The sequence below is a fragment of the Lactuca sativa genome, chromosome 9, assembly GCF_002870075.4.
Source record: "Lactuca sativa cultivar Salinas chromosome 9, Lsat_Salinas_v11, whole genome shotgun sequence".
Classification (NCBI taxonomy): Eukaryota; Viridiplantae; Streptophyta; class Magnoliopsida; order Asterales; family Asteraceae; genus Lactuca; species Lactuca sativa.
Window position 1 is genome coordinate 124,733,781 of NC_056631.2, and position 25,680 is coordinate 124,759,460.

The 25,680-nt window shown below is 32.7% G+C and overlaps 2 protein-coding genes and 1 long non-coding RNA gene across 4 annotated transcripts; 1 reads left to right on the forward strand and 2 right to left on the reverse strand.

The window, feature by feature from the left end:
• Positions 1-273: 273 nt before the first annotated feature.
• On the reverse strand, positions 274-14,039 carry LOC111899204 (CSC1-like protein RXW8). Of its 2 annotated transcripts, XM_023895075.3 has the most exons (12): positions 13,931-14,038; positions 13,678-13,777; positions 12,633-13,003; positions 12,400-12,543; positions 12,256-12,319; positions 11,963-12,172; positions 11,458-11,667; positions 6,206-6,504; positions 4,071-4,350; positions 2,584-2,859; positions 686-919; positions 274-603 (listed from the first exon to the last, which is right to left on the reverse strand). In XM_023895075.3, the coding sequence occupies exons 3-12, from the start codon at positions 12,911-12,913 to the stop codon at positions 430-432; spliced, it is 2,172 nt and encodes a 723-aa protein (XP_023750843.1). In that variant the 5' UTR covers positions 12,914-13,003; positions 13,678-13,777; positions 13,931-14,038; the 3' UTR covers positions 274-429. The 2 variants fall into 2 exon arrangements, with proteins under 2 accessions (XP_023750843.1, XP_023750842.1); XM_023895074.3 differs by having other exon boundaries at positions 13,678-14,039.
• On the forward strand, positions 7,755-9,257 carry LOC111899206 (uncharacterized). The gene is made up of 2 exons (XR_002852819.2): positions 7,755-7,892; positions 8,146-9,257. It is a non-coding gene; the product is annotated as an uncharacterized LOC111899206 (long non-coding RNA).
• Positions 14,040-14,366: 327 nt separating the features above from the next.
• LOC111899208 (1-aminocyclopropane-1-carboxylate synthase 3-like) lies at positions 14,367-17,596 on the reverse strand. The gene is made up of 4 exons (XM_052767398.1): positions 17,368-17,596; positions 16,864-16,995; positions 16,083-16,243; positions 14,367-15,321 (listed from the first exon to the last, which is right to left on the reverse strand). The coding sequence occupies exons 1-4, from the start codon at positions 17,506-17,508 to the stop codon at positions 14,367-14,369; spliced, it is 1,389 nt and encodes a 462-aa protein (XP_052623358.1). The 5' UTR covers positions 17,509-17,596.
• Positions 17,597-25,680: the final 8,084 nt, after the last annotated feature.

Below are 25,680 nucleotides of genomic sequence, written 5' to 3' on the forward strand. Positions count from 1 at the left end.
TTTCGTTCTAAGTGAGAAACCTTAGTTTCTTTTTCGGGTTCATTTTCATTATTTCTTCCACCAGTTTTTTTTTCCAGCACTACCTTTCATATCATTGAATCTCTGACTTCCGCATATTAATCCCAGACAACCTACATGCTTACCCATTTCCATCACTAATTTTTCGAATAGTCCTGTTAATAAAATTACGCACTCTTTTTTTTTTGGCACCGAATGGAATCCATTGCTGATATACACAAGTAACACAGCTCAAAAATAATTTTGATAACTGAGTGAAGTCAAAGGAATCCTTGAATATGTTTATATATCTATATGTACACTCAATCTGAATGAATCACAAGGAAAACTATGTTTTTATTGTTGTTTACAATAATATGATGAATTTGAATTTCTGTTGCTAATGTCCAAACCTGGAATGACATTGTTTGTTTACATCTTGTGACCAGCATCGGCTGAGTTGAATGTTTTGTACTCGGCTGCAAGAAGATCAGTTGGATGATTGCCATGAAACCCTCCAAACTGATAATACGATGATAATAACCGTGGAAGAATCTCATCAATCTTTCCAGAATGTTCATCATGCCGATCCATCTCAATAAGATCCTACACATGTAATATGTAAAAACCACACATTCAGGAGAATGAGAGGGAGAGGGAAAAAAAGACCAATTTGCCCCACTACTACCTGTACGGCTTTGTTGTTGAAAAGTGGCAAAAACTTATGTCGACAATACAAGTTGAAAAGGGCAGTGAAGATGATGAGTACAAAGGCAAGGGTTGATGCAGTGCCAAAATTTTTCATTCCAAAGATAATTGAAGCTACTGCTTGCATCACTATTAAAGAAAAGATTGCAGCATTATGTGCAATTGGCCAATAACTTCCATTCGTATTGTATCTGGTGATATAGACGTTTAGGAGCTGCAACACATCAAATTCCATACAAATTAAGATCCATGAGTTTCATACCTATCTATTCTAGAACTAGTACTTGGTTTTCATCTAAAGAGCTAAATGCATTTTTTTTGTATCATCTTACTTCCATTTATTTCTATTACAACGTTGTACTTTCAACTTCTTCTTATAAGGACATTGTACATTGAAAAATATATCGAATTTTAGATATGAAAGCATTTGATTAGGACATTATCATTTGAAAAAATTTACCCATATAGAAATGAAAATATATTTAAATTTGGATGGCATTACTAAAATTAATATACAATGTTGTAATAGGAAGAATTGAAAGTAGGATGCTATGATAAACAATTCAATGAAAATACGCTGCCATTTCTTGCATTTAAATATTTAATCCTAATCTAAGTCCACAAAGAATATAAAGAAAAATGTAAGGCAAACTATGTTTTCCTATTTCATACGTGTTTACATCTTGCTTAAAGATCCATGAATACTACTACGTAAACATTGAAGCAAACCATGTTTTCCCATTTCATATTTAAAAACATTTACCATATTTACTGGGTTAAATACAAGAAATAGCAACGTACTTTTACTGATTTGTTTATTGTAGCATCCTATTTCCTTTTCTTCTAATTACAACATTGGCCTTTGAAAAATCTACCTAGTCATAGCAACATCATCCATTACAAAGCAATATTCACTGCTATAGATGGGTAGCTTTTTCAAAATATGTCCTAATAAGAAAAATATTATAAGTCTAATTTTATACATGGTTAGATTTTCAAAGTACAACACTTGAATGAGAAAAAACTGAAACTGCAGTGATCTAATAAAAAAATATATATATGAAATAGGATGCTATAATAAATAAATCAATGAAAGTATGTTTCTGTTTCTTGCATTTAGCCCTATTTTCTAACCCGTCTTAACATCAATTAGTTTCAAATCTATATTTTGTGTTAGTTGGATTAATCTAGACCACAAAATGTCGTTTTTCTCATTAAATGAAAGTATGTTGCTATTTTAGACAAAAGAGACTAAAATGTCATAGTTTTCTCTTTCCTGAGTTGATTCATAAGTATGCTACATAGAACTGGAGTTTATATCAAATCTTAAGAGTTGATTAGTGTTTTAACACATTACTCTCCACTCATTTGTCATAGATTATAGGACATAAAAGAAGAACCTGTATTACGTTTAATGTGCATGAGATGATGTGATTAGGAAAAATATTGTAATTTTTTATCCAACCCAAAAAAATGGGACATGGACTTGCTCTCGATCTTTCATTCATGTGCGCAAAATATGTGATTGCCCTTCTCATCCTCATCTAAATGCAAATGATGAGGTCATTCACATCTTTTTCATAAACAAGAGATTCATTGCCCCAAACTATTTGGGTCAAACAAAAAATTGCAATTTGTTATCTCACCTAAAAAGGTGGGACAAGGACTTGGGACTTACTCTTGATCTTTGGTCTGTGCAAAATACATAAATACCCTCCTCATCTACATCTATGTGTGTAAGATGAGGAGGGCATTAACGTCTTTTTCCGATCACCAATGCTCATTAAGAGGCCATATGTTGTATACCCACAAAGTCATTTAATATAAGCACCAAAGTCTATAGCTTAGATTATTCTAAGGTGGAAATGAAGTGGGAACCTGATTTCTGTAGACAAAATACGCGAAGAAGTAGTAAACAAGCAGGAAAGGTAATATCAATGGTGCCAAAATGCAGAATGTGAATCCAAGGAGTCCAAATAGAAGGGCCCTTGGAACTTCAGTGTGGTAAGGGAAAGTGTAGAGGTCACCATAGCCCTCTTTCCTCAACAGAACAATCTGATAGATCCAGTTAATTATAAGGACAAATGGTTGCATCAATTCATATGCCAAACTCGCCCATCCTGTGGTCATAATGTATGTCATAAAGAAGGGCGCCTGTAAAAAAAATATATGAAACAAAGAATTGGATAAGGGATTGTATTTTGTTAGCTAACTAGACAAAGTAAGTATCAACCTCGAGATTTAGGGTGGGCTGTTATATTCTACTTTCATTTTTCCTATTAAAAATTGTACTTTCAAGGATCTAACCAATTATAGCAATGCCATCGAAATACAAAGCAATTTTCATTGCTATAATTGGAAGGATTTTTCAAATTACGATTTAATAAGCAAAAATTTGAAATGGAATATTGTATTAGAAATAAATGGAATAGTGATGCTATAATACACATATAATTTAATACGTTGTTATTTCTTGAACTTACATGCAAATCTATCAAACAATGTCCATGGGGGGTCGTAATAGTCCATACAAGGCCTTTCTTAACTTACATACTTATGCTTTGTCAAATTCTTTTCATATCGTGGTAGCAGGTCCATATAAATTTCTTACAACAATTTCTTTTCTGTAAACATGCATTTTGTATGTTAAATGCACCAAATTGTAGCCATAATTAGTTTCCAATGATAACAAGATTCTCATTATGTTGGATCATTTCAATCAGGGAAACATCTCAAGGTATGATGTTCTAAAAGGAAGAAATTAAAGCAAAAACGGATATTTATAAGTAATCAATGAAGACACACAGCGAATTGTTCCAACAATCATTTGTGAAGTATACTCAAAGGGCCCATCAATCAATAGGGGAAAATGCAGGAAACAACAACATACTTAAATTTCGTAACCAAAAATGAGCAATGTACTTTGTTTCTTATTGATATTAGCAATGTACTTACATTTTTTTTTTAACATTAACAACCATATCTTCACCAATAATAAAATTATATAACTTAAAATTTGTAAATTTCTTAAAATTTTTATGTTACATATTGCTATTTTCTATAAAGTAATTAAGTACTGCATTATATGTGTAAGGAATTTTAAGTATGTTGCTATTATGTGTAGAGAAATGTTGGTATGTTGCTATTACAGCTATCACATGTTTAAGATCACCTATTGCTAAAAATGGGAAACGGCAAGCAAGTTACGATTATGGGTAAAGAGGTGCACCTACATTGCTATTACCTGTGAAAGGTAAAATAAATTGTCTATATTGGTAAAAAGAATAAAGTAAACGACTATTTCCTACAATTTGCCCTAATCAGTAAATATATGATGGAGAAAATAGATTAGAAAGAAATTTTACCTGCCCAGGGATCAAATTGCCAAGAAGAGTAGCCATGTCTTTTAGACCAGTAACAGTAAGTTTACCCATGCGATCCCACCAACTACCGGTGAAAAGGTTATAGAAGAAAATATTCCAAAAAAAGAAAATAATACATTTGCAGCAAGCACTCTGTTTCCTTGAACTACGGGAGACAGTTCCTTCGAGTGTAGCAAACATCAGCATTATCGGTGGCACGATTAAAACAAAACAAGTCAGCACAAGACTTGGCAGATACCCCGAAACTATATTTGCATATTTCCTGCAACATTCATAAATTACATTGGTTAAAATAAAAAAGTAAGGTGCGTTGTTATTTCCTACAATTAGAACTAAACATATTTACTAATTTCATACGTAAAGTTTTTTTTATGAATGTTTTGTTCTATAATTATACTACACCATAAAATACAAACAGGTTGTGTTTGTTATATGGGCTCATCTTGATAGGACTGAACAAGGTTTTTAGGGTCATCTTCAAGGCCTAAATGCAAGATATAACAATGTATATTTATTTATATATATGTATTATAACATCATACTCCTATTACTTTCTATCATTGCGTTGTACTTTAACTTTTTCTTGTTAAGGCATTGTTGTTTTGAAATTCTATCGATTATAGCAACGGACATTGAATTTTTTTTCTTATTAGGACATTATATTTTGAAAAATTTACTCATGTTATAGCTTTGTATTTGGATGTCATTTGGGTAGATATTTAAAGTGCAATGTTGTACTATAAAGAAATGAAAGTAAGATGCTATAACAAACAAATATGAAAGACATTGTTATTTCATGCCTTTAACCCTATTTCCAATAAGGATAAGGACGGAATTAATGTCATGCAAAGACAAGGGATCGAGAATGAGTCGGTTTTGAATCATGCTACATATGTTTTCATGACAAATTCAAAATCCAACTCTGAATATCATTTATATCTTAACGCAAACTAGATATGGTTATTTTATTTATTTGTTTTAATTATATTTTCTTTGGGGGGGGGGGGGGGGGGGGGGGGGATATTTTTTTCTTGGCGACCATGGCTATAATATAATACATGTTATTTGGTTAAATGCAAAAAATAGCAACATAGTTTTATTAGAGAATCTTACTTTCATTGCTTTTAATTACAACATTATGCTTCAAAAATAACTACCCATTTATAGCAATGTCATTCAAAAATAACTACCAATTTATACAAATGTTGTAATAGAGAGAAATAAAAGTATGATGCTATAATACACAAGTAAATGAAAGTTGCATTGCTATTTCTTCCATTTAGCTAGATAATAATTTATATTATTGTACAAGTGTTTTGGGATCAATAGAAGAAATAGAAATATACATTCCTTTACTCGTTCATTATAGCATCCTACTTTCATCTTTTCTAAAAATAACATTATAGCTACAACGTTTCCCTTATTAAAGCATTGCATTTTGACAAATCTACCTAATTCAACTTTTTTTCGTATTAGGATATTGTGCATTGAAAAGCATATCTAAATAGAGCAATGGCAATTAACTTGATTTGGATGTCATTGCTATACTTGGGTAGATATTTTGATGCATAATGTCCTCACATATTGAAAATGGAAAGTATACAGTAATAACTGATAGATTTTTCAAAGTACAATGCCTTAGCAAGAAAAAAATTGAGAGTAAAAATCTTGTAATAGAAAGAAACAAATGTAGGATGCTACAATACACAATTAAAAGGAAGTGCATTAGCCCAATAATAATTGCATTCTCATAATTGTTTTTCCGGTAAAATCAAGAGATAGTAATTTCATTTGTCTTAGTATATTCTTTCCTTATTAGAGCATTGTATAGTGAAAAAAAATCCACCTAGAGTATTGTACTTCGAGTTTTTTTTTTTTTTTTTTTTTTTTTTTTTTTTTTTTTGTTATTATGACATTGTACTTTGAAAAAGCAAAAAAATTGTAGCAATTAAATTAATTTGTATTTGGATGTAATTTCTATAATTAGGTAGATTTGTCAATGTACAATGCTCTAATATAGAGGAAATGAAAGTAGAATGCCATAATACATAAATAAATGAAAGTACGTTAGCATTAATCCCTGTGTTTTCAACCAAGTTTCATGGAAGCTTACGTACGTTTCTGATATCCCTCTGAGGAATGGAAAAGTGTCTTCGAGTTGATCAAGATTAACAAGACCTTGAACTAATGTTGTAGGCAAAAGAAACCACACACTGAAGATAATGGTGCCTATAAACACCGATGTTTTACGGATCCAAAGCATTCTATAAGGTAGACAAAGGTTTTCCCAGTAAACATCATGTGGTTCAGGAGCAAAGTCTATAACCCATAACATTGGATCATATGATTGGATGGTTTTTGAAGCCACCATAGCTGCATATCGTGTTCTGAAAAACACAAACGCTGCTGCACACTCCTGTATAATCATGGGAAATCATTAAATATAAGAAATACTAATTGTATCTTTTTCTTGATTTATTCATTATAACATCCTACTTTTTTTTTCTATTACAATGAGAAATCAATAACATGATGACTTAATTTGCTACTTTCTACAAGAAGCACTGTCAAATGCAAGATAAACACAAAGTCTAAATCTCATTAATTAACAGGAAAGTTAGAAACTCCACACAAATAATACACTTTCTTTTCAGTGTAATTTCTATAACAATACTTTCATTTCTTTCTCTAATAGCATTATATTTTTAACATTTTCCCTAGTAAGGCATTATCCTGATAAGCCCCAAACCTTTCTAGTCTACAAAAGGAAGAACAAGAAGCCCAAGAAGGATGCAGCCCAGTAATCCCATTCAAATGAAGTCCAATTTACTTTTTAAGCGTTTGTCTTTTATTGTTTTGCTTAGCTGGATTGATATCCATTAAGGTAGTTCCCTCACCATTACGGTAGTTACCTCACCATTTTGTTTAGCCGAATTTATGACATTTCAATATAAAAAAGGAAAAAAAAAATTCAACAAGAATAAACAAAAAAAAAGGTAAATAAGATTTCAGCAACATATAATCAAGATTTCAGCAAGAAAAAAGAAGAAGAGGTTGGAAGGGCAATGCAAGTGCTGCATCAAACAGAACACGCGCATAGGTTTTTTACTTTGAAGACTTCTAAAAAACAAACAACTGCGAGATTAAAAGTGTTGCGTGTGTGCTGCGACGCACAAAAATAAGAGGTCCCAAGAGGTTTTTTATAAAAAAAAACAAACAGCACCTCAGTGTCTAGTCTTTCCTGTCCTAACATGATGAAATTACCAGGAGTAGTTAAGGCACAACCAGTTATAGCACTGATTGATCTCGAAGCCACACAAAATTTTATCGCCACTATGCTGGGTGACTAGATTAGGACTTCTAGTCAAGGACACGGAACCCTACGGGGCACGGATGGGTACCGACGACTACAACAGGTCGACATCATCAAGGAGTTCTTGTCTTTGAGACTAGGAAGTTGAAACATTATCTTGGGATTGAAATGGTTGGAAACCTTGGGAGCTACTCAAAAAAACCGGAAGACCTAGACAATGGAATTCAATATTGGGGGAAAGAGGGTGAAGGTCCAAGGAGACCCATTAGTAGGAAAATCCCTAGGATCTCTAAGGTCTATAGAGAGGGAAATCAAACGCAAGAGTGAAGGGTACGTGGTGGAACTGTGAAACTCAAAAGTCCATGTAACATCTATTAAGGAAGATCCAACTTTTCTTAACCATCTCCAACATCGTTTCCATAAGATCTTTGAGGAACTTGTTGGAATGCCCCCTAGAAGACACATTGAGCATACAATCACTCTTCAAGAAGGTACTCCTCCGATTAATGTATGTCGTTATCGCTACCCCTATTATCAAAAATAAGAAATAGAATGTATGATTCGGGAGATGTTGTCGGTTGGAATAATTCAAGCTAGTACCAGTCCCTATTCCAGCCCGAGTCGTGAGGCTCACGAAATATGCCAATTTTGTCCCCATAAAACATCCATTCACAGCAGCCACTGTTACATACTGTTTTGTTAAATAAGTAGTCTGTATTCATGGGTTTCCCTTTCGATAATCAGTGACCAGGATTAAATCTTCTTGAGCCACTTTTAGACGGAATTGCTCAAATTGCACGGAGTGAACTTGAAACGAAGCACGGCGTACCATCCTCAAACGGAAGACCAACCGGAGGTGGTGAATAGGTGTTTGGAAATGTATCTAAGCTTCTTTTGTTGTGAAAAGCCCAAGAGATGGTCAAGATGGTTAGCTTGGAAATAATTCTTCATTTCATTCAGCTACAAAATATAACCCATTTCAGGCACTTTATGGGCGAGACCCCCCCACCCATCATTCGATTTCAAGTTCAACAAACCCCTATCGATGCGATTGATGATTTGTGAATGAGTTTATTGAGAGCTCAATAGAAAATGCAACAATCAGCTGATAAGAAAAGGAAAGAAATGCACTATCAAGGAGATTGGGTTTATTTGAAGCTAAATCCTTATCGACAACAAATTTTGGCAAAAACAAAGTTTGAAATACTAGTTGGCCGCTACTATAGCCCTTATTGAATTCAGTAGAAGGTGGGGAAGGTGGTGTATACACTCAAATTTCCCCATTGAGCTCTCATACACCCCGCCTTCCATGTGTCGCAGTTACGTCTATGGAACGGTGAACAAACCAACAAAATTACCATTCCAGCTCAAAGAAGATCTACATCTATTGGTTCAACCAGAAGAAGTGAAAGGGGTAAGGCCTTCTAAGGGAAGCTTATCGAATGAAAAGGAGGTTCTAATTCAATGGAAAGGGTTGACCGAGTTTGAAGCCACCTTGGAGGATTGAGAGAGGACCCACAATTTTCGACTTTTCACCTTGAGGACAAGGTAAGAGTTTGGGACGTCGATGTTGATAAGCCTCCAACCTTTCTAGTCTACAAAATGAAGAATAGGAAGCCCAAGAAGGATGCAGCCCAGTAATTCCATTCAAATGAAGTCCAGTTTACTTTTTAAGCTTTTGTCTTTTATTATTTTGTTTAGCTGGATTGATATTCGTTAAGGTAGTGTCCTCAACATTTTGTGTTGGTCAGTGTAGCAGTGGAAACCACCTTTTTGGTCTGGTTTGGTGAGGTGGCACCCTGTCTAGTATTTATATATGTTTTTCTTTTTCTATAAAGGCAGAGAAGAATATTAAAGAGTTGAATCCTTGGATAGCCCAATCCTCTCGAATGATTGGAACTATCTATCTTTGAGTGTTCCCCTTATACATTCTACTGATCTATTGTTTTGGTAATTATGAGAATCAAGGTGCTTACCATTTCCTTAGTAAGGCATTGTATTTCAAATCTGGCCACTTTAAATTTTATTTATTAGGACATTATACTTTGAACAATTTACCTAATTATAGGAGAAACTGCTGCTCTATATTATAATGGCATTGCTATAATTTGGTCGATTATTCGAAGTAAGAATTTATGATAGGAAAAGATGAAGGTAACATGTTTAATAAACAAGTAATGTACGTATGTTGTTATTAAGTGCATTGAAAAAAAAACTCATCCAAAAAATAAGAGTAAAATTCAAGATAAAGCAATATACTTTCATTGATTTGTTTATTATAGCACCATACTTCAATTTTTTTTTTTCCTTTTACAACACTTTACTTTTAAAAATCTACCCAAGTATAGCAATATCGTCCATATACAAAGCAAGTTTCACTGCTATAATTGGGTGGAATTTTCAAATTAAAATGTGCTAATAAGAGAAAAATTGAAAGTACAATGCGATAACTAGATAGATTTATCAAAGTACAATACCTTAATCAGAAAAGATCTGAAAGTATAATCTTCTGGTAAAAATAAATGGAACTAGGAAGCTATAATACACAAATAAATGGAATTAGGTTGTTGTTTCTTGCATTTAGCCCTAAAACAAAAAGATACTCCAATAAACGAGGTACAATAAGAGATATGTTGCTAGGGTTAAATGCAAGAAATAATAGTGTAATTTCATTGATATTTTCATTATAACATCCTACTTTTGTGTCTTCTTATTACAACATTGTACTTTAAAAAATCTACCTAGTCAACGTCACCAAAATGCAAAGCAATTTTCACTGCTATAATTAGGTAGAAATTTAAAGTACAATGATACGATTTTAAGATTTTTCCAAGTATAATGATGTATTAATAGAGAAAAAACTGAAGGTATAATGTTGTAATAGAAAGAAATGATAGTAGGATGCTACAAAACATGATTAAATGAATGTACGTCGCTATTTCTTGCATATAGCCTTATGTTGCTCTTTTAGGTTTACTATTATATTACAATGTATAATGAAAATAAAGAGATTTATAAGTAACCGAAGAAATGCGTTATATTTCTTTTCATCTCAAAACTAAATATATAATGCTTTCTACCGGTAATTAAGTTCACTTTCAATTTTGAAAATTCAGACCTAGCTAGCATATCTTTCAAGATACAAAATTAATATCGATGTTTTAGCTTTTTAGCTGTGATATTTTATTTTATTTTATTTTTGGAAATCTTTAGAAGGTCTGAAAACCTTACTCTACAACTAAAATAGTTTTTGTCAGTTTTACATTTAAAGAACAAAACTGAACAAAACAAAACAAGTTGTAATGCATTTGACATTCATTGGACTTAGACCTGGGCTGATGTCAATAGGACAGAATTTGCATATTTTGTCCCTCCCTAAAAGGTAGGACATGTACTCATCGAAGATCTCTCATCGATGAAAAAGACAAAAATGTCCCCCTCATCCTCATCATAAAAAACTAGCACTAAAATACAAGTCCAGATTGTAACCTAACAAAACATCTTTTTGATAGGACAAGTCGTTTTGGCCATGTTTATCAGCGCCACAAATAAGGGTACATATAAAAAGCATTAGTTATGGAAAAGATTATTCATAATTAATGTATTTTATATTTTGCAACGAGAAATATTATGTATAATGAATATATTTCACATTTAATTACGGTAATATTTCTTATAATTGATGTTTCTTATTTGTGCCCTTAAAGCACATGTTACAAATTTTTTATATTTAATTAAGAATAGGATTTCCTTAATAGTTATCTTTTTATTTTGGTAGGTTTTTAGTTTTGGTAAAGTACGTGTTGACATACATTATAAGTATGCACTTAGGATCCTTTTTATGATTATGGAATAAACATTTTGAGTCTTTGGACTTAGGGACGCCTCGAAATACAGGAACCTTTTTTGGGTTTCTTTCTTTCTTTTTATTTATTTATTTATTTTTATTTTTTCTGTTTTGTATCACTTTTCTTTGGTTTAAAGTAGCAAGTAGTAAAAGAGGATAAAAATTAAAAAAAATAGCATTAAAACATAAGATAATTCAAAAATTCTGACCTCTTTCCCGTCTTTCCCATCTTTCCCATCTTTCCCATCTGATTTTTTTGGAGTCTTATGTTTCTTGACATCAATTTCTGTTTCAGCAGTAATCATTTTAACAGAGTTTACACGGTCTCCACATGTGTCACACCCTTCTCCCGTTCCCGTTCCGTCTGTAGAAGTTTGTTGACCACTAGCTAGGTCATTATACATCTTCTCTGCATCCATCTGCATCAACAAGCTATACGTCAAACATCGCCACTAGGATAAAAGGCCAAAATACATAAAACCCATTATATTACACCCACCATTTTTACTATATTTCACTTTCATCACCTAAGTTTTACAGTATAATTTTTTACATGTTCACCACTTTCACCTGCTATGACCTATCGTAATGCTCTATAGGTCATAATAAAAAAAAATTGTCAAAATTTTCACTAAAGCCACCAAACTTTGACAAAACATACAGAAAATTGTGAAACTTTAGAGTGTAATTTTCTCATTTGTTAAATATTCTTACCATCAATCTCTGAATTGTACCAGATCGATAAACCATTTGGTGTGCCAGGTAACTTGATTCATAATAACTCCCAAAGTGCTTGCTTACAGTATCACTGTATGCTTCTCCAGGACACCATGGGATACCCCGAACAAGAACTGTAAAGTGACTTGGCTTTGTTGGAAACCGGATTACTTGCTCCAGCCTCAACCGTGCTACACTCTTAAACTCCTATAATACCAAATTCTTATCTTTTTAGTCACTATATAAAAATGTCACAAAACCATAGTCTCTACTCTAGTCAGCATTCTTACAATGTATAGAAGAACATAAGCACATATAGATACAACATAGAGCGCGAAGAAATGAGCCCACAGCCTAAGAAGAAAATAAAAACATAAGTTAAAAAAATCATAGGTATGTTTATACTTTTATATATAGATTGATAAAGCATATACCCTTTTGAACCTGCTTGGACATTTCTAATAGTGAACATGTCCATCTGTGCTTCAGCATCCCTCTCTTGTATCGCTTGCCCAAACAAGTTTACTGGAAGCACGATAAATATGCAAAGAACAGAAGCAATAGAAAAAATGCGTATGCTGCAACAATTTCATGGAAAACTTTAATAACAAGATAAACTTGAAGATGAATAAGAAATAATATATAATGTAATATGATATAATATGACCTAAAAACAATCATCTTGATGAAAACAAGGCCATCTATACCACCACAACGATAAATGTCATCATCTGATGCTTCCCATGCCTTAACCAACCAGCCTGCAGATGGGACAAGTCTCTGACCAAAGTAATAAGTCTTTTGTTCTGGCTTCAGCTGTGCAAGCCTCTGCCCAAAGTATACTTTTAAATTAATCGGTTGCTTTCTCAATATCGAATATAGCGAGAAAAATCCCACACAAATCACGATATTGAAACCAGCAGAAGTTAGTAAAGCTGGTAAGATCATCTCCTCGCTCTTGTTTCTTAAACCAATCAACTAACATCAAATGAAAAGCTTCCAAATCCAACTTTTTTTATATTGAATTTCTGCTCACGCCTACAAAACATCCATGTTAGATTCACAAAAACTTACAAACTTACAACAACCCATTACACTAAATCTTGTATGGGTAAATGAAAGAGACTAAATGAGCATTTTACCTTTATATTTTGGAAAATGGAGGAAATGAAGATAAGTAAAGGGTTAATGTCTTAATAAAGATTAAGTGTTTAACCCATTAAGCTCATTAAATAATAATAATAAAAAAAAGAAACAACCCGTAATTCACATTGGAATTCTTCTTTTATCATAAAAAAATAGCACAATTGAGTGTCATGTAACATAAAATAGTCAACATTTAGTTATTTGATGTGAGAATATATCTTAAAGTTTTTGAAGAACCTAAAAACTTATTGGTCAAGGGGGAAAATATCAGCGTTATATTAGCATCTTGAACCAGTTGATACAAGCTAGAATCAATCTTTAGGAAAAAACCAATATTAATAGAAATCTGAAACACAAAATCAAAAGTCGATTTTCACAATCAAATTCTACCTTTATCCAACTTACTTACAATTTCTTAAATATATCAACCCCAATTCAAACTTTTTCGCCACCATAAATTTCGAAATAGCAAGCAACTTATGCATGTTAAATATAAAAAATTCTCGAAGGAAGCAATATTCAGAAGAAAATGCAATGGATATAAAATGGAATTCATAGCCTCATACCTGAAAGGAAGCGATTGATTACTTGCATGAGAAAAACAAGAAAAACAATCAGGTCGAATTTAACCACAATTTCCTTTGAGCTTCCGTTGGGTCGTCCTAACTTCAAATCCAGGGAAAAAGATCGATTGCGATTGTTTAAAAAGAAAACAGGGATTAATGATTTCAAAGAAAATCAAAATACCATGAAATTGCTTTGGAAAAAGCAAAAGTGGAAACAAATTATGCAAGAAATCGAAGGAGAATAAGAACATACGGAAAAGGGAATTGGGGTCAAGGATTTGTTAATTTCCGTTGTTAATCTACAGCGGAAACCCCAAAAGAGAAAAATTGAGAACTATTAACGAAACAAGAAAATCGCGGGGAATCGTAATCACGTTCGAATATCATTGGTTGTCCATGAACACATCAGATTAGGAACATAACTACCAAAAAAAGCCCATCATGTTTGATATATTACAGAAACAACCCTCCAAAATCAAAGTATTACAATTTACAACAATAACATTTTCTTACAAAAATTAAAAGTAAAAGCTTTTACAAGTTGGGTCTTTCTACAAACACCTTACGTTACCCTAGAGAACAATATCATTTATACATACCGCTACCATTGCATGTTTCTATGAAGATAAGACTTTGGACCAACAATTCTATGCCAAGAGGGCTAAAGCAATCATATATCTTTTATACAACTAACGATCTGTCCCACAGTCAAACGAAGATAACTTAAATACCCACTTTAAACCCAAAGATTTTCTTGAAACACAAGTTGAGCTCTCATAAGGTCTATGTCGACAAAAGGTCTCCACAAAGGCCTTCATCCTTTGCGTTGAAACATATAGCATTTCCTCTGATACATTCGCGAAACATATCCGAAACCACCCAGGTTCGCTACAATGACAAGAAGCTCCTGGAGAGATATTCAACCTAATATCAAAAAGAATCTTGTTCCATAGCACGAATTCGGCCTCAAATGTGTTGGAGCTTAACAAATGCCTCAGATCCACCCAACAAAACAATCCGGCATTGCTTCTCAAACATGGAATCCCGATCATTTTCAACTTTGAAACCACCATTTTGTGTCTTCTTTTTAGGCGTTTTGTGTTTTCTTTCATGTAACATTTCATGAATTTCTTGTCACCAAGAATCTTGGAGACAAGATGTTGAGTTTGGGATGAGATGAGCCCAAAGCTAGACATTCTGGTTGCTGCAGATATGACCATTTCATTGTAGGAATAAATCATACCAATTCGAAACCCTGAGAGTCCTAAATCTTTGGAGAGACTATAAACAACATGAACAAAATTCCCAAAATCTTGGAGGTTTCGTTGATGTAATACATCAAGTATGCTTATGAAGTTTGGAGAGGTGAAAACAGTTGCGGAAAATATTTCGTCACTTATAATATGGATTGATTTCGTCATGCAGAAGTTAATAACGATATCAAATTCTTGTTTGCTCATGGTTGTGCCCAAAGGGTTTGAAGGGTTTGTGATGAAAACCCCTTTTACGTTTAGATTAAGTTGGTTGTGTGCTTGCTTGTATGCTTCTTCTAAGGCAGACTTGGTGATCCTGAAATGGTTTGAGCTCCAACACTTGATAGGAACGATTTCGACCCCCGTTCGCCACTTTAAATCTCTATCGTATCTACAAAGAAAACACATGACCATGTCGACGTTAGATTATCTCCGACCATACTTGTAGAGTAACAAAATGAAATCTTATCCGTTCACACTCTAAAACCCAAAATAGTTTGATGTTGATAGATGTTGACACATGTTGCACTATTTATGTTACAACACGCATGCAACAAATTTGATTTCATAAACTGCTAAAATATTTAATATAAACAATAAAATATAAATTTACGCAACATATCTTATTATAAAATTATCATCCAAAGCTTAAAGACGAGTTCAATACTAAAAATAATATTTAAAACATCTTTTATATATATATATATATATATATATATATATATATATATATATATATATATATATATATATATATATATATATATATATATATATATATATATATATATATATATATATATATATCACTTTTGTTTTAGCAAGGTTTCGTTACATCAATAAATCAAGTAGTAATGAATTATATGTAGTTCAACGAAGTTGTATAATAATAACAACAATATACAAAACGGGTCATGTTGGAATGAACATTTTAATCAAAAACTTGAGGATTCAAACATCGAATGTGTGATCAATGTTAAAAAAATGTTTTAAAATAGTAAAACTAAATCGTGTATTGTTATTGGAAAAATAAGTTAATGCTATAAAAATCACTGTGGTCTATATTTGCATGTGGAGTTAATGTTGGAGAATATGGCGTCAAACATCAATAAGTGAACATTTGTTTCAAAAGATGTATATAAGTGTGATTACCCAGGATAATATGGTGTGGGGATAAGGAACGCATCACCAGGTTCAGCAAGACAAAAGATTAGGGTCTCGTTTGCAGAAGTTGAACCAGCAGTAAGAACAATCTTGTTTGGATCCATTCTTACTCTCTTCCCTCTGATTTCTTCCATGAATTCTGCTAATTCCTGAATTAAAAGTAGAAAAAACTATATATATATATATATATATATATATATATATATATATATATATATATATATATATATATATATATATATATATATATATATATATATATATATATATATATATATTGTAATTGAAAATGAAAATAAAAATAAATGTATAATTTATAAAAATCCTAAAAATAAATTAAGTTAGAAGTTTAATTATAAGAACATTAAAAAATTACAAATATGTTATATGATATAAAACGAACTAGTATTATGTTTTTGGATATTTATTATGGGATTTTCTAATATGTGCTCTAAAGGCACATATAAAAAGTATTAATTAATCATAATTATTACCATAATTAAATGTTAAATACATTAATTATAAGAAATATTACCATAATTATACTTTTTAATTAATCACAATTATTACCATAATTAAATGTTAAATACATTAATTATAAGAAATATTACCATAATTAAATATAAGATTCACTAATAATCTCTATAATTGATGCATTTCACATCTAATTATAGTAATAATTATCATTAATTAGTAGTTCTTATATGTGCCCTTAGGCACATATTAGAAAATCCCATCTATTATATATGTATGTGTGTAGGAGACGTACTTTCTTCAAAGTTGGCAAGCCGTGATAATCTTGAAACACAGCCAAGTCCTTAAATATGGAAACTTCTTTTTCTTTGAATCCAGTAACATCTGAGTTCCTTGCTAGCCATGATTCAAGAAGATCCATCGACAACTGCATTATTATATAGAGTTATATGTTTTTTATTGCTAGTAATATATATATATATATATATATATATATATATATATATATATATATATATATATATATATATATATATATATATATATATATATATATATATATATATATATAATATGTTGTTTTTAATGTTAATAAAATGTTTGACGGAAACCGAAATGTCACTTTCAAGAACCATAACAGATTAATGGAGATTGGCCAACGTAATTTCTTTATCAAAACCATCATTATGAACCATACTTCAGAATATTATCTATCATGCATGCCTACGACCTTCATTAGTTCATGTATACAATAATACATACTTGGAACAAAAAACTATACAGTTTCAGTAAAGAATACCTGATTTTCGGCAAGACCCATTTGGATGATACCAGAAGGGTTATGAACATGATCGTAAGGGTTCTTCTCGTATTCTTGTAACCCAACAAAATACGACGAGTCTTCTCCATGCGAATCGCATGAAGCTTTTTTTGACAACATTTTTTCTCAGTCTGTGAATGCTACTTAATTTTAATCTCTGGTTCTTTATGTTTGGGGGACAAAGACTAGATACTTGAAGAAACCTAGGTTTTTTGTTTCTTTTGTTGTGGGATTGTGTGGAATTAGTATGGATATAAGTGTATATATATAGGTGAACCATGCCACTTATCTTGATGTAATAATTACTTTCGCTATATTTACCGTTAAATATAGAATAGAAAGCATATTAAATTTAATAATTTAATGGAATTTACTTTAAATAACAAAGTCGTGATGGAAATTGTTTTTACGATTTATAGCATATTATCTTAACGGTTCAAATAAATGTGTGAATAATGAAAACAAATTCTAACCTACCATTTGTGTTATCTAGGATTTTATTAATTTAAAAAATCGAAAGGGCAAATGATCAAAGAATCATTACATCTATTTCAAATTAAGTATACAAACATATCTGAGTTCCATTAATAAAAAATTAAATATCTTATACTTACGTAAAGTATATACTTCTACATATATAACATGAATTCCAATCAATTAGCTGCACATTATAAATTTTTCTTTCACCATTTTTTAAAATAACAATAAATTTATAATGAATACAAATATATAGATTGAAATTTAAATTCATGTTTTCTACCTTAAATATATAAATAATTTCATATTCATGAAAATGATAACTTATTCAAAAGATAAACATTAAATGATGAACATATTTAAAAGATGAATATTAACACGATGATCATTAATTAGTACGATAAACATATTAAAACTTATGAAAATTAAAACGATTAACATATTCAAACTATAAACATTAAAACAATGAACTATTTCAAATGATAATCATTAATTAAAATGATGAACACTAAAACGATGAACATATTAAAACAAACATGAATATATTCAATTTGTAATAAGCAAAAATTAATATCGTCACACACTTTTATTCTGATTGTCTATAAACATGATACCTTTTTCGATGTTCTTCGTCTTCGTCTTCTTCAAAAATTTATATTTTTTTATTCAAGAAATAGTTAGCAAGCCTAAATAATGTATAATGTACATTTTTATTAATATTCAGTTTGCGGTTTAAAATGAACTTATTAACGTTTATATTCAATTTATAATAAGCAAACATGAATATATTCAACTTATAGTAAGGAAACATGAATTTCAATATTCAGTTTACGTTTGTATATACTTTGTAATTTCATATTAATTTTTTCTTTATAAATTCGTATTCTTTCTTTATTAATAAGAAATCTCTTGTAAAATTCTAAATCTTTCTTACATTATTTTAAAAAAAAAAATCCTAAAAACCAGCAAATTAGTTCATATTAATTTTTTTACAAAATTATTTCTTTATATATTTGTTATTTAAGGTACAAATGAAAATTGAATATTTACTTGTGGACATGTATATTCAACAGGTAGTAAGCAAACATGAATAATGTATAATGTATTTTTTATTTAATATTCTGTTTGCGGTTAAATATGTATTTATTAATGTTTATATTCAACTTGTAATAAGCAAACATGAATATATTCATCTTGTAATAATCATACATGAATTTCAATATTCAATTTACAGTTGTGTACGAACTTATTCATTTTATATTCTTACTTTATAATTTCATATTATAAGGTTTAAATTTAAAATCATAATATATTGCAGCTAACAAATACACATTACATGCACTATAGTTTTTATAAGACCAAGTGTCCATCAAACAGAAAATAAAAATTTAGTTCAGATATATCCAAATATTAAATAAACTATAACCATTAAAGTAAAAAAAGGTTTTGATTCGATTCAACTAAACTATATACTAAGAAAACTAGAGAATGGACTTAGGAACAAAAGAGATAAAGATATATTCACATAGATTTTGATTTCGTCTTTAAATATATGGTGGATTCCAATTGAGTGCAATAAATATAGTTATTATTATCGACTTCTAAAGTATTAATTATCTTAATCGGATTACTAAATTGTATAATTATTAAGACGATTAATACAAGGATCCTCCGGTTAATTATCTAAACAATTATAGTTAAGTTTGTATTACGAGAGATTTGATATATTAAATAACTTCAATGGTCATAAAAGTCAATTATTAACATCATTTGTTTACATATGATTTTTTTTACACATTTAAGTTTGCCATTTTATCACCTAACCCTAGGTTTTGTCAAACAATAGGCCTAACAGTTTATTGTTTATAAACGAATTAAGATTCAAGTTAATACAACTAGATTGGTTGTCTAAATCATAAATAACTCATCAATAGATAATAAAATCAAAGCTTTAATACATAATAATTTTTATCAAACAATCATAACATATTAAACAAAACCAATATTCGAACAACTGACTCGCACCAAAATCGCTAGGTTACATCTAATATGGTGAAAACATTAGGGGTTTATCCCATAATCGATAAACAAAAACAGAAAAACTTAAGAAACGATTTACAAAACACAATCATTAAGCAAATTTATGCGTCGTTCTAACAGTTCTAGCTCCGATTCTTCAAATCTTCGCTTCATGTTGCTTCTCCAACTTCGAAATCAACCTAAAAGGGTTTTTGGACGAATGTAATACCTTTTGACCTCCTCCAACTTCAAATCTTCCCAAGGGTTGCACACCGAATTAGGGTCGAAAAATAGTCTATTTATAGGATTAGGAAAATGTCAACTTTGCGGAGTGAAGATAGAAAGATTATGACAACCATTTGATGCTAATGTAACACCCGAAATCTTGAGGTGCAATTGTAAGGAATGAATCTCATTTTGAGGACTGGACACAACATGTTAGAGGAACCAACACGCCGTGTGTAGTTAAGGAAAAGTGCGGCTCTCATTAAGACCAACATGGTGTGTTGGTACACGACGTGTTGGAAGCTGGGAAGGAAAATCTAATCTTTAGGATGTTGCACCCTATATAATCTCTTTAAGCCCAAAGGGCTGGTCTCTTTACTAGCCTCCATTGACACTAAAACCGTAAAGTTGATCCCTAAGTCTCTTGGTGGTGCTCTTCAGCTAGTAAGAAGTTCTTGGTGCTCATTTTTGGCCTTTGTGAAGGAAGAGGAGATCTTGAAGTTGTCTTGCTTGGTGGATTGGCTTTGGATCCAGAATCATCTTCTTTTATGCAAGCATTATAAGGTATCAAGTTTAAACCTTGACTTATAGTTGGTTATATCCCTTAATTTTGTGCTTTGTTGTGCTTTTGGTCCCTTTTGGGTTGATGAGAGGGTGAAGTTGTTTAAGGGCTTGTTATTCTAGATATGAGTTTGTTTTAGGCTCTTTGAGCATAAAGGTGCAAGCTTTATGAGATTTTTGGTGGCATGCATACATTACGTCAATTATTAAGTCCTTTTTAAGCTTAAGATCTTTATTTAGTGTAACATCCGGATTCCCTGGTATATTATTTTATTATTTAATTTGAGATTTGAGGAGTGACTCGACGAGTTGGTGCCTCAACTCGTCGAGTAGAGTCGCGTTTGGTGACGTGGATTAATGAATGGACACGACGAGTCTGTGAGGCGACTCACCGAGTCAGCGCTGCTAAAGGAAACCCTAATTTCTCGGGCATGTGACCTATTTAAAGGCACTTATAGCCTCCCTTTGCGGCCACTTTCCCTAGAGAAAGACCTTAAACGATCTTTGAGCTTAGAGAGAGAGAGAGAGATCTAACCTTGAGCATTTTGGTGTATCTTTGCAAGGAAAGGAGTAGATTTTCAAGCAAGGAGCAAAAGAAGGTTGTTAGATCTATCGATATTCATCCTAGGGCTTCTGTTAGAGGTATCAAGTTCGAAACTTTCTCTCTTGTGTGAGTAGATCTCTCATTTTCAATATTATGGCTTCTTTTCTTTATATTTTGGGACTTTCAGGAATTGGGGTTCATGAGGAGGCTTGAACTCCAGATCTGGACCTTAGGAGGTCCCTAGCATCTAAAGGTTCTTGCTTTATTAAGCCTTGGGGGAAATTTATCAGTGAAAAACCCATTTAGATCATATTCTTGGCATTTCTTGCCCAAAATGCCATGCATGGATGTAAAGTCTATGAGTTTACGTGATAAATGAGGCCTGAGATTGTGGATCTGGAGTTTGCGAAGTATCCTGCCTTGAAATTGTCTGAATGCAAGTTGACTCTAAATGGACTCGCCGAGTTGATGAGCTGACTCAGCGAGTAGATTAGGGTTGTCTCGATTAGCTGGATCATGCGAGAGGTCGGCAAGTTAGGGGTTAAGTCGAAGAGCTGGTCCTTCATGAGATGGTCGAGTATTGACGGGACTCGACGAGTCGCACGAGTGTACTCGGCGAGTCTGGTCAATTTCGGACTGTTGACTAGAGTTTGACTTATGTTGACTTTAAGGTTTTGTCAAAACGAGTAATGTAGGTCAGGGAAGGGTAAAATGGTCTTTTACCGATTTCTAGGGTTAAGAATGTAAGAGAGATCAATGAATGGTTTAGTCGAGTGTGAGGAGAGTATTAATTAGAGATATTATCCTTGTGATAGGCGGAGGCTAGATTGAGGATTTCGAGTACGAGATTTTACTAGCTAGCTTACGAGGTGAATCTTCTCACTATACTTTACCTAGTATGGTAATTATGTGTGACCAGAGGGTCTTATGTGTTTACGTGATTTATGCATGTTATGGGTGATATGAATTATGTGTTATATTATGTGATACTTAGACCGGACTGGAGGGTCCAACGAACTATGAGGCCGAAGGGTCCTCACTTAGACCGGACCAGAGGGTCCAACGAGCTGTGGAACTGGAGGGTCCCACTGAGACACAATGACTGGAGGGTTTTCTAGAGATATAGCCTAGAGTGGCTAATTATTTGTGCATGGTATTTTGGGGAACTTACTAAGCTTTATGCTTACCGTGTTATGTGTTATGTGTTTCAGGTACTTCTGAGGATCGTGGGAAGGCACCGACGTGATTGTACACACCTGTTCGAGATTATGTTAAGGATTCTGGGATTTGACTTTTGTTGTGGATTTATGTTGACATTGAGACACTTATGATTTTTATGAAATATAATATATGAGTTTTACGTGTTTTAAAAATGAAAAATTGGTTTGAAAAATTACGTCGTTACAAGTTGGTATCAGAGCCTTGGTTTGAGGGATTCGGATGCACCTTCGGGTGGGTATGTCTGGACTCAAACTGAGGATTTCAGAAATTTTTCAAGAGAAACGATTTTTCTAAAATAAGTAAGAGTTTCTAAGAGAAAAATGAGGAAGAGCAGTGTGTACAATCAGCCAACGCCCGAACGGTGATTTTCCCAAAATACCCTTACTTTCAGTGTTATGAGATATGTTACGCATGCTAGAGAATAGGCTAGGTACTTCATGTTTTGGGACTAGAGTGGCCTAATTTGTGATGCCTTAGCCTAGGAGTTACTGCTACCTGTGATTTGCATTGTCCCGATGTTGAATATGGTAGAACTCGACGAGTTGATTCGCTTAATTGTGACTGTGAGTAGCCAGGGAACTCGATGAGTCAGGGGGATGACTCAACGAGTTGAGTCAACCCATAACATTGACTTTGACCAGAACTTTAACTTTGACAAAGGTAAGATGGTCATTTACCCTAAGAAGGATTATCAGTCTTTAACTAAGTGTTATTGTGATAATGATAGCCGAGGAGTCATTAGAGCAGCTATTGGGGATTCCTCACACGAGAGTCCACATCTAGCTTACGAGGTGAGTTTCCTTCAGTAGGAATGGGTCAAAGGCACCAATGCCTGCCTGTATAGAGTAGCTAAGTGTGGGTTGGGCCTGTATCTTAGAATTGTTTATGATTAGTAACTAAGTGTGAGCAGGGCCCGTATCTTAGTATTATTTAAGTATGTTTATGAATTAGTAGATTATGGTATACTTGTTGTTTGTGTGATACTTGTATGTATGTTTAGATAGCAGGGTATGGGCGAGGGACCATATCCTCTAGATAGTCGAGCGTGGGCGACGCCCGTACCTCATAGCCAACTGAGTATGGGTGAGACCCATATCTCACAGCCAGTTGAGTGTGGGCGAGGCCCGTATCTTATAGCCATCTGAGTGTGGTCGAGGCCCGTATCTCATAGGTAGTTGAGTGTGGGTGAGGCCTGTATCTCATAGTAAGTCGAGTGTGGGCGGGGGCCCATATATCCTTGAGTGCAGGCGAGGCCTGTATCTCCTAGCTGTATACTATATGATATGTGTACGATATGTGGTAGTTTGGGGAAACTCACTAAGCATCGTGCTTATAGTTTTCAGTTTTGGTTTCAGGTACTTCTGGTAGCAAAGGTAAGAGCTCTGGATGACTGCAGTGCACACACCATTTGTTTAGCCTGGGATGTTTATACTCTAATATGTTTGACAGATATTTATGATATTTTGAGATACAACCCTTATTTTTTTATAAGATGGTTGGATTACTATGGTTTTATTATAAATAAAAACGAAAATTTTGGATTGTATTTTCGGGATGTTTCATAACGTGTTCAAGATGACAATGCCACAAGCATGCTTTGTCTATACCATTAGAGGAATCAATTTAAAATACACTATTGCTTAAATTGTCTACACACATCACAGTTTCATACTCACCATCACAAGGTAAAGCTTCAAACTAAAAAAATACCATTTTTATAAGAAGAAATTGAGCCATTCAAATTATTAAAAGAATATCTGAAACCTTGTCTAAACAATGCATGAAAAGAAATAGTGTTTCTTGTCATTTCTGACAAGTAGCAACAATTAATTAAATCTAAACTAACATCATTAATAAGAACTAGACTATAAACTCTAATCTTGGTAATAAGTGAAGATCGCATATTCCCCATGATCAAGTTCATTCTACCATGCTCCACCTCCTTACTTCTTCTTAGCCCCTGCAAATCAGAACAAATGTGAAATCCATATCCTGTATCAAGGACCCAAGAATGAGAAGATGATGAGTTCTTAGATGAAATAGTGTATATACATGCAAAAGTTGGCTTCACCTTGCCATATTATCTTGCAGAGACTTCAGGCATCTTCATTTCCAATGCCCCTTGTCATTGTAGTAAAATGAGATAGCCTCATAGGGATCAGAAGAGGGTGGGTGATCAGAACTAGAATTTCCCTTAGGGACACTACTAGATGACCCTGCATGACACTTTTCCTTCCTGTTTTGCTTGGGTGGACATTTCCTCTTTTTACCATTTCCTTGTTCAATGGCTTGGATGGGAGCACTAGCAGGAGTGGAGGCAATACTTTTTCCCTTCATACCTGCTTCAACTGTCTGTGGGAGGTTGTGTAATTGAGCTAAGGTGGTCTCACTATTTTTCAAATGATAGGTCAATATGAATTGATCATAACACCTTGGTAAGGAGTTCAAGACTATGTTAATAGCCAACTCCTCATCAAACAGCACATTAAGCCTAACAAGGCGCTCCATGTCACACCCCAAAACCAAGAACGGCGGAAACGTTCTGGGGCGGAGGATGTCATGTACAGTATCACAACAATGTAAAGTAGTAAACAAGCAACAACATCATCCATTGCATTAATAATATAATTATTATACAAGTGTGTTCTATCAAATTTTGATAAACACTAAAGCATAAATCAAAATGAGAGATGAGTCTTGAACGAGCTCCATCTTCTCTAAACCTTGCATCGGTACCTGTCTATAAATGACCTGAGGATACAAGTAATTTTGAAAGCGAGTATCAGCTTTGAAGCTGGTGAGATCATAAGTATTTTAGTGTCTTAATTTGTATGTAATAAATTGTTTGTAAATGAACTGTAAGTATGGAAAAATGTATATGAACTGTAAGTATGAAAATGTTTGTAAAACAACTGTAAACGTTTGAAAAACCCTAGAAATCCCTATCATTCCTACTTTATATAAAGGTGTCTTCTACCAAGACTTAATTGTTCTCAATGTAGTGTTCTACCAAGACTTAACTGTTCTAAATGTTCGTTTCTTGCAAAAGTGTGTAATTTTCCCAAGTGTAACTATCATTATCAAAATATAGTTTTTACATTAAATGTTTAAGTGAAATGATCACTAAATATATGAAAAGGGGAAATTAATGTAGTACTGTAGTGTTGTATTATAGGAACTACTGCTGTACTCACTACCTTAAACCGGATTTATATTAAGGTATCATGTGATAAATTGCACCATAC